This window comes from Manis javanica, chromosome 1 (assembly GCF_040802235.1).
Source record: "Manis javanica isolate MJ-LG chromosome 1, MJ_LKY, whole genome shotgun sequence".
NCBI lineage: Eukaryota > Metazoa > Chordata > Mammalia > Pholidota > Manidae > Manis > Manis javanica.
The window spans coordinates 181,351,232-181,360,946 of record NC_133156.1 but is presented as its reverse complement, the minus strand read 5'-3'; the positions used below and the strand labels follow the sequence as shown (position 1 = coordinate 181,360,946).

At 55.7% G+C, this 9,715-nt stretch overlaps 1 protein-coding gene across 7 annotated transcripts in view; it reads right to left on the bottom strand.

The window, feature by feature from the left end:
• Positions 1–344: 344 nt before the first annotated feature.
• The window catches only part of SFXN5 (sideroflexin 5), a 105,799-nt gene continuing 96,428 nt past the window's right edge, over positions 345–9,715 (bottom strand). For all 7 annotated transcript variants that reach the window (XM_037027239.2, XM_037027238.2, XM_037027235.2 and 4 more), the window contains one exon: positions 345–3,299. In XM_037027239.2, coding sequence (XP_036883134.1) covers positions 3,281–3,299 — 19 coding nt within the window. In that variant the 3' untranslated portion in view covers positions 345–3,280. The remainder of the gene's footprint in view (positions 3,300–9,715) is intronic.

Below are 9,715 nucleotides of genomic sequence, written 5' to 3'. Positions count from 1 at the left end.
CCCTCTGCCCCTCCCAGTCCCCGGGATATAAATAGGATGAGACTTTACCAAAATCTCTTACCTACTCAAGTTCCTTGCAGTGGGGCCCTTAATGTTCAGCAATTGCTCTGTACAGGGATTCCTGTGGAGTTTCAATGCGCCCCCTTTGTCCAGCTTCCTGCCTGCATGCTCTCCAGTCCTCTCCCCTTCCCTGTGGGCCTCCCAGTGGGCCTGATCCCTTCTGGAACCTGGGTCTGTACCTTACCCGCGGGTCCCCCACAAAATCCTCAGGCAGCCCTTGGCTTATTCCCACTGTTTCCAGACCCCCACTTCTCCCACTCACAATTCACAAAGCCAAGCCCTGATACTTTAAATCCATCATTTATTGTCCACAGCTCATTAGTATTACATAAATCACAGAGACTGAGAAATTTTCTGAGAAGTTTAAAAAGACACGGCAAAGTCCCCTGGGCATGGGTGAGGCATGTGGGCTGGTGCCTGCTCACACTGGCCCAGGGCTGGAAAATCACCTTGCTTCTGCCCACTGGACCCTTCTCTCAGGACCCCACCCTTCTTTCAGGCCAGATGCCCAGGACAGAAGGTGGAAAGGGGGCTGTCAGCTATCTTGACCCAGCAGCCATCTTGACATCCTGGGCTTTTGTCCCTACGCCTCCAGATTGCTCTCTGAAAATAGGAGGAGGTCCTGAGCCTGAGGGGATGTTTGAAGTGACCAGAGGAAGGCTGGGCAGGTATACCAAAAGCTGGAGAACCAGTTGCTGCTATGCCCTGTATTCTGGCACAGCTGGGCCAACCCCACCCTGACTGTGGGTCCTGGCTCAGCCTCCCTTCCTCTGGCCTCAGCAGAGTGGGGGATAGACATTGGCCAAGTTTCCCCTCATGTTTTTTTCTGCAGCCACTCCAGGGCTTAGCAGCATGGCCCGTTGAATGTCTGTCACCATCTCCCTGAGCTATAAGGATCCTTGCCATCCCCACCCCGAGGAACTCACTTAGCTCAACCTGACATTGTATGGGAACATGAACGGAAATCACCCGGGAGACAAAGTAAGTAGGTTATGAGATGCCAAGGCCACAGGGCTGGGGCTGGGCAGGAGAAGCCAGCACAAAGTGGGAAGATGGAGACAGCCCACCTCTGCCAGGCCTCTGGAGGGGGTGGGAGTGGGCTGGGGTGGGCAGTTTTGGTCCCAAGGTAAAGTGCATAAGAAAAAGACCTGATGAGAGGTGGGGCAGGGTGAGCTTGAAGTGAGCTTTCAAAAGAGGAACCAGACATGCCCAGCCCTGGTCATTGGCACAGTCCCATTATGATTGGAGTAGCTCAAAAATACCTGCCCCTCCAACACCACGGCCCCTTCTCTCTGCTGTTTTGTCCTCCATGCTTGCTCTGCCTTCTTTGATGGGCAGAGGTTGGGCTGCTCCTCATGAGAGGGGGGCCCTCAGGGCGGCATCCTGCAGACCCTAACTGGGGTAATAGGGCCTGGCTGGGAGGTGAGAGCAGCAGGGCTTCTGAGGGGTACATGGTGTCAATGTCTGTGGGAGACCTGCCTCACCACACTACCCCTGCTCTGCGGATGGCGAGAGCCACCCATGGCTGCGCCCTTGCTGCTCTGCACCAGCCTCCTCCTGCACGTGCACATTACCCTCTGGCACCTTCTCTCTCCAGGCGGAGTTGCCAAGGAAGGAGTCCCTGCGGCTGGCTGCGTGTGGAGGGGTCCATTCTGTCTGGGGTCAGGCAGAGGGCGCACTGAAGCCCACGCTGCCTTTTTGTTTGGGCCTTTCAGATGCAAGGCCCTGCTCTCCTGGGCAGAACTCCCACAGGGCTCTCTGCCCTGGCCAGCAGGTGGGAGCCCGGCAGGAAGCGGCAGTGGGGCAGGAAGCAGCAGCAGCATCTTTGGAGGCCAGTGCAGGGTGAGAGGCGTGCAGGTTTGGCCTCACACTCAGGCCCAGACATCCGTACTATCTCCTTCAGAACTCTAAAATGTTTGGCAAAGGTCAGGTGTTCCAGGATGTGGGCTCACATACAGAAGGGCGATGTCCAGGTTCTAAGGCCAGCTGCTGGCCATTCCCAAAGGGGCCTGCCCCTTTCCCAGTCCAGTGTGCACACTGGGGATGTGCTCAGAATAATCAGCATCTGAGCAGGACAGGCCGAGACGAGATCTAGCTGGAAGTGCTCATGGGAACCCTTCGATCCAGTCCTCTGGTTCCGGATAGAGAACAGAGGCTCAGAGGAAGGGAGTGGACTCATCTAAGGTCACCCAGCTTGTCAGTGCCCATGCTGGGGCCCGCAGTTGCGGGGTTCATGCTGCCTGTCCAATGGGTGCCTAGAAATCTGGTCTCCTCCCTTTCAGGAATTGGCAGGAACTGGAGCCTTGCTCCAGCCCCACCCTTAGCCCCACAGCGCAGATTTCAGCCTGATGACTTGAAGAAGGATCTTCTTGCAGAGGCTGACGTGCAGGCCCAAAGTTCCCGCCAAACATTGTTCCTTCCTGGGGCTTCCTGCCTGCGGCTGGGTCATCTCAGGAGCCTCAAATCGATCAGGGCTCCATGAAGAGTAGCCCCCAACCGGAGTATAGCCCTGGGCTTCGTGCAGAGGGATTGGTTCTGCAGGTGTGGCATGGATGAGGGCCAGCCACACAGAGCCAGCTGCCCACAGAAACTTCTGGAGGCCTCCAGTGCTCCTTGATTCCCTGGGCCACCTCCTGAGGGCCTTAGTCATCGTTGGTTCATCCTGTGAGGTTCAGACCACCAACCCGCCCCACCCAAGGCCAGCCCAGCAAACCAAACCAACCAGCTCCCAGGCCTATCCTACTCCCACCACTGGTCTACCTGCTGCATCTGGGCAGCTGTGACCAAGGCTCAGACTCGATTTTGATAAAAAAGAAAAAGAAAAAAGAAAACAAAGTATAAAAGGATCCTAATTCTACCCCATGGGCACTACAATTTTTCAGCTTCATACACAATTGTGCTGAGTAGAGTTTTAACAACCCCAGGTAAGGCCCAGAAATGCACTTGATTATTTTTTACAGGAAATGTGTCAGCGTTCCTCTCCCTTATGTTAGCATGTGAATAGATTAGTTTACCTACACTGCAGTGCAGTACTCCCCCAGGTGGCCCAGGACTGGTGGGGTCAGCTTGCCCCTTCCTGCAGGTAAGTCCCCTGAGACTCTGTCCCCACCCCCAACTCCCCAGCCCGACAGCGCTCCATCCCCAGGCTGGGCGGCCACCACTCACAGCCCCTTGTTGTACACCACTGTCCGGCTGCTGGTGGCCCGGGCAATCTCAGGCTCTAACTGGGAGGTTTCAATCTGAGGAAAGAGCAAGAACAGAGAGCGGGGAGGTGAGGTGACTGGGAGGGAAGGGGGAGTGGGGAGGCAGGGAGTAGCAGTGAGGACTATCCTGGTGACCATGGTCCTCCCCCTCTGCCTCTGCACCTCCAGCCAGCGCCCAGGTGTGCCGCCTACTGACACACCTTCCTTCTTTGCTGCCTTGCAGCCAAGAGGCTCTCAGTACCCCTTCCCACCCAACTCTAATCTGTTCCTCCTACAGCATATCCATGTGAGTGAACATCCTACACCCTGGCCTCTGAATTGTTCTCCCTCAACTCCAAGGACCCTGTCCACTGCACCACACATACCGCACTCCCAGGGCCACGACCTGGTCACCACCCAGGGCTGCTCCACCCAGATTCCTTAAATCCAACCCCACCTTCTTGCAGACCACAGGGCCCTATCCTTCCCGCACCCCACTCACTCACCCTATTTTTGGACCACTGAGACCTCAGGCCCCAGACTCCCTAGAGCTCAGCCCCCACATACCCCCAACCAATCTGGGCACTAGGGCCCATCACAGCCTGTTGCCAGCCCAAAGGTCCTTCCAGACTAACTGGCAGTCCTACTTTGGAGGAACCCAAACATGCACCCACCATCTCTCCACTTGAGCCTGAACACCTAAAACCACTCAGCACTCACTGTCACTGATTTTGGTGGGACCATCAGGTGGCCAGCGAACCCCCACCCCAGGCACATTGCCCAGCCAACTGCCTCTCCCATTCTCCACAGAGGGCACCTTAAGCTTTCTCTGCTTTTCTCAGCCACCCCCAGCCCCACAGCTCCCCACTGACCCTGAGCGGATGAGCCTTCTTCCTACTTCAAGGGAAAAAGCTGAAGGCATCAGAAGGAACACCTCACTGACACATCACTACAGCCACGACCCACCTGTGTCCACACTGCGTCTCACCTGCCAACTTGCCACCCCACTGCAGCTGTCCCTACCCTCAGAAGGCACAGCCCCCTGGGCTCCACCTCCCTGCCACTGACTCTGGGAGTTGACTCTGGTGTTGTTCTCCCTCTTCCCCACCTTTTCAGTCCACTGACTCTTGACCATCAGCATTTCAACGCAGACAAGAACCTCCCAGGGCTAACACATCCCTTTAACCCCAGGTCATGCTCCAGCTACTGTTTGCCCTCTCTACACCCCACCAACCTGATTTCTCTAAGGCATTGTCTACATTGACTTTTCAACCCACAGCAAATCTGGCTTCTGTTCCTACTACACTCCACAAAAATCTTTCTCTCTAAGGTCACTGCCACCCTCCTTTTGGTGACATTTCTCAGGGTCCCTGGGGCTCGGTCTGGCTGGGCCCTCTTCCCCATGCTGCTTCCGAGCTTTGGGCCTGCAGGGAGTGCCTTCCAGACCTTTTTATACATGTTTCACAGGCACTTGAACTTAACCCATCTAAAAAGAAACTGAAGTCAACATCTCCCCCTGCCTCAACCCAGCTCCCCACACCTCCACCCAGTGGTGCTGTGGTGCCTCCACACCTTTTTCCTTCCCTGCCCTCAAGTCTCAGCTACCCAGACCACCCCACCACGGGCAGCGTGAGCCCTCCCAGCCGTGAGTCCGGGCATGCCTCTCTTCCTTATACAATGGCTCAGCGGCCCCACTGCCCTCAGGAACCCATCCCCTGCCTGCCCCTTGGACTGGAGACATGGGACACACCTGCTTACCTCAGTGCCTCAGAAACACTGGGCTCTTTCCACCCTGAGTCTTTGCCTGAGCCGGCCCCCCTGCCACTTCCTCTCTTCCTCCCACCCCACTTTCCTCAGACTTCCCCAAATCTGTCTCAGCTTTAGATATCTTCTATCACCCAGGCTGGGTGTGGCCACCTCTCAGGGCCCCCCAGCTCCCTGCACTTCTTATATATGAGTTGTATCACGTGGTTTAGAGGTTGACAGTTCACTCATCTCCCCATCTCCACGTCAGCTCTGTGAGGAGTGAATGGGGTGTGTGACCCTGTTCATCCCTGCACCCTTAAAGCCCAGAGCCAGCACCTGGTGGGTATTCAGCAAGTGCTGAATAAATGAGTGGAAAGAAGAGAGACAAGCACTGGGAGGATGGCCTCCCTGGAGGCTCCACAGCAGCCCAGATGTTGGTCCACAGCTCCAGGAACCGAGCCAGTGGGACGCCTAAGCCCCCAGCCTGAGGGAGGAGGGGAGAGAGGTGCTACCTCCTGGGGTTACTCAGCCTGATATCCACCCTAGGCAGAGTCAAGGACATGCCAGGCCCTTGTAACTTAGCTCAGCTGAATTTGCCAGGTACCTGCTATATGTCAAGACATGGCAACCCTTGGGAGAAGGCAGAAGGTGCCACAGACTAGCTGTGCCTTCAGAGAACTCAGTCATGCCAAAGCCATGCATGTCAGAGGCCAGACAAGAGGGAATTCAGTGTGGACTAGAGCTGGTGGGCATGGTAGAGTTTCTGGAGAAGGCGGACCCTCCCCTGTAGTCCATGGTACCCCAATACCCAGGCTCTAGCCATGGGAGAGGGCCAAAGAGACAAGAGCTAGGCTCAGGGCCCAGGGCTCTTCCCCACCCCCTCTCCTCAAACCACCTCCTCCCTCCCCACCCCTGCTGGCCTCCAAGTCCCCTCCACCCCTTCAGCTCCCCTCGTCCCCACGCTGCCACTGACACAATGCACAGCGCCCACGCTTAAAAATCTAAATGCTTTTGAAAATGTTTAACCTAGTTAGACAAATTAGCAAAAATTTGTGCAAAACAATTTAGGTATTTAAAATATTCAATGTTTTTAAAAAACTGGAAAACTGTTCTTAGCTTTCAGCTGCAAAAACCAACAAAATATAACATCCCAGCAATCTTACCATGAGGTGTAACATAACCCTTCGGGAAAGCTGTTAAACAGCTACTGAGGCATCCTGGGAAATAGCACTTCATTTATTCAAATGCACATATGTCAGGCTTTTGCACCATATGTCATTCCAAGCTATTTACAGTAATAATTAAATCTTAATCAACGTTTAACCTCTGTAAAATGTTTGAAGAATCCTAATCACCCTTCAGACTGCACTAATGAAGGAGAAATATATAAACATAAAAGGAAAATGATGCATAGATATCACACTGTAAGAACAGTAATTGCAAAATTGTATTTCTTTTAAATATAATCAGTAAATGATGTAAAGTAAGCCAAGGAGTATTTTAAGTTAAGACATCTTGGATGTCAGAGGTGTGAGCAGCTAATTTTGTTCTGCTACCCATAACAGATGTAGCATATTTTATTTTAGTGCCATTATTAGCAACTTCCCATGCCGGCTTTCACTGAAGCACTGAGGCCCGCATTAAAATCGGAGAGGCTGCTCACCACCATGGTGGAGGACCACGGGCCAGGGCCACGGCCCACTCCCTGAAGAGTGCTGGCCTGGGTGAAGACGGAGGCCTCACCCTCCCACTGGAGGCTGTCACAGACATAGGCCCCAACCCCTGGGCTTCCCCAGTCACCCCACTGTGCTGAGGGCAGCAGGTGGGAGGGATGCATAAGGGAGACGCAGGTGTGGGAAGGCTCAAGGTGGCTAAGGCTCTCAGGAGCAGAAGCTTGGGGACAGAGCTGGCACTCAAGGCCTTTCCTCTCATTTCAGTTCAGTTGCCCTCCAGTCAGCAGATGTTTATAGCTGCCAACTCCATTCACCAGGGCTGGGCACATAGAGATGGACAAGGCAAGCCCATGCCCTTGAAAAACTCCAAGTCTAGGGGAGGAGTCAGATATGAAAGCAGATGGATCCCAGAGAGTCGAAGTGCCATGGAAACTGGGGAGGGGGTGAAGGTTGCCATATACTGATGGAAGAACAGGAAGGAAGACTTCTCAGAGGAGGTGGGCAGGAAGAAGATGGAGGATTTTGATATGAGAAAGCAGGAAAAGCTTGCCTTGCCGGGTGAAGGGAAACGTGTTAGCTGGCCAGCCTGGCCTGTTTGGCATGGGCAATGTTGGGCATGTAGGGAATGTGGCAGGAAATGGAGGTGGGGGTGGCACAGGCAGGCAGGCCCTTGTAGAGACTGTCACATGAAGGTGTCAGCATTTTTTCTCGGGTAATAGGGAGCCCTGGAAGGACTCTGAGCTGGGGTGGGCCATGATCCTGACTTTGGTTTAGAAAGGTCTCTCTGGTGGTGAGTGGGAGGATGGCCTGGAAGGGTTAGTGAGGGACAGCCATGGGAACCAGTGAGAGGTACCAGGTCCTGCCCCACGATGCTGCCAGTGGGCTCCAAGGAGGGTGGGCACGGGGGATCCTTTCTGAAGATGAAACCACAGGAGATGATGACCAATTCCACGTGGGGGTGAGAGGGAGGTGTCGAGGATGACTGTGCGTTGGATGACTCCTAATTCTAGCTCAGGAGCTGGGGAGGCTGGTGACGCCATCCTCAGAGGCAGGGAATACAGGAGGCGGGGGTCAGGGTGGGCGGGGGGGCTCAGGCTTGGCCATGTGGAGTCCCTGGGTGGAGAGGCCTGAGAAGCAGACAGGGTGGGGTTCTGGAGCTCTGGGCAGGGGTCGTGGCGGGATAGCAAGCCTGGGATATGTGAGTGCAGCTGGAGCCCCCAGAGTGGGGGAGCTCACCCAGGAGAGCAGATGGAAGGGGAGGGTGCCAGTCCTGGGAAACAAACACGTTTGAGGGGTGGGTGAAGGGAACAGGCCCATGACAGCAGCCTTGGGGGACCAGCACAAGGAGCGGAAGCAGTGACAGAGCCAGACACCAGGCTGCGTTCTCTGAATGGTCCTGATGAGGTCCAGAAGGCTCTGACCTTGGCAACAGGATTGGGTGCCTCCAGAGTCCAGTTTTGCGAACCTCCATTGGGTGCTGGCCTGGGTCACAGCCTCTCATTTCCATCCTCGGCCAACTCACCTGGCAGTTCATTAAGTCCCTCCAGCTCTCTGGCCATGGCTGGGGGTTGAGTTAATAGCCCACCAGTTTGAGGTTTCATGGGTGTTGGGACCACTGGGGGCCCTCACAACTGGTCTCAGCAGGAAGCTGGGGCCGGGACCCCTGTGCCTGGTAGGGCCATAGGAACATCACCTCTCTGAGGTGTGGGGTTGCTGAGGCTCCTCCACAAAAATGTGGACATCCGGGGCCCTGCTGGTAAGTAAGTGCGATTCAGGCACTAGGTGAGGGTGACCCAGTGCCCTGCAGGGACATGGGGCTCTGCTGTTCCCTTGAGGTCTCCTTGCTGCTTGGGAGGCTGACAGGTAAGGAACAGAAGTCAGCTTTATGTGGTCCATCAACAGAACAAATGATGTGGTGGCCACAGTGGCTTGCAGGCGGGCTGTGAAGGGAGGGAGGTGCCAAGGCCCTGTGGGAGGAGTGGTGTAGCAGGAAGCGGTCACCAGCACACTACAGCCAAGGCAGCAGCCCCAGGGTAGTAGACTGAGGCTCTGGCCACAGAGAAGCTCTGAGGGGCCTCCTCTGGAGAGAGGTGAGGAGGAGAAAGGGGGCAGGGTAAGGAGTGGCCACAGGGAGCGGGGATGGCCCATCCCAGACTGCCAGCCCCATGGGTCCCTCATTCACCTGGGACTCCTCCCCAGGCACCTGGCCACCAGTCAGCAGGCACACTTGAGGGAAGGGGGTGTCTGGGATGTGGAGCCAGAGCCCAGGAAGGTGGGGGCTGCAGAGAGCAGTGAGGAAGCTGAAGTTATCAATCAGCACTGGTTGAGGATCCCCCCACCCCAAAGAACTAGGGGTACCTAGGAGATCTGGGCCTCCTAGGAACATGCCCATCCTGCCAGCACAGAAGCGATATTGCCGTGCTAGCACTCCCTGACTTTGAGACAGAACCTGCACCCTGGCTCCCAGACAGCCTTACCCACATCCAAGTCCCCCATGATAGGGCCTCAGTGCCAACCTCTAGACCCAGCCAGACCCTGCTGCCCCTCACCGCAGACAGCCCCAGACTTCTGGTTGCAGCCAAGGTCAGAGGCAGCAAGAATGAAGCACCAGTTCTAGTACCCACAGCCCCTCCTGAGCACCCTGAGGCCTGCTGGCTGCAGCAGCCCAGGGCCTTCCCCAGTGGCGCAGGAAGGGTTAACCCTGAGCTCTCTGCCTGTCTCCTGGCTCCTCCATGGGTGAGGGGCCAGGGTCAGGAATGCGTTTGGGGCCACCTCTGCCTCCACACACCTGCAGCCGGCCGCCAGCAGATAGTTTACATATTTGAACCTGGAGCTAAGGTGCCGAGAGACATAAACAGGAAACTGGATCCCCAGCCAGTGCCCCATTCTTAGGGACTTTTACCCACTACAAAGAACTTCCTCCTCCTGGCCTTTCTTCTGGTTGCTTTTCTGTCTCCTTTTGAAAGGCGTAGGGCTAGGGGGTGGGGTGTGCAGCATGACCCTGTGACACGGCTCAAAGCTGCGTCCTGCTCCTGGCCAGGGTTCTGGGCCTCT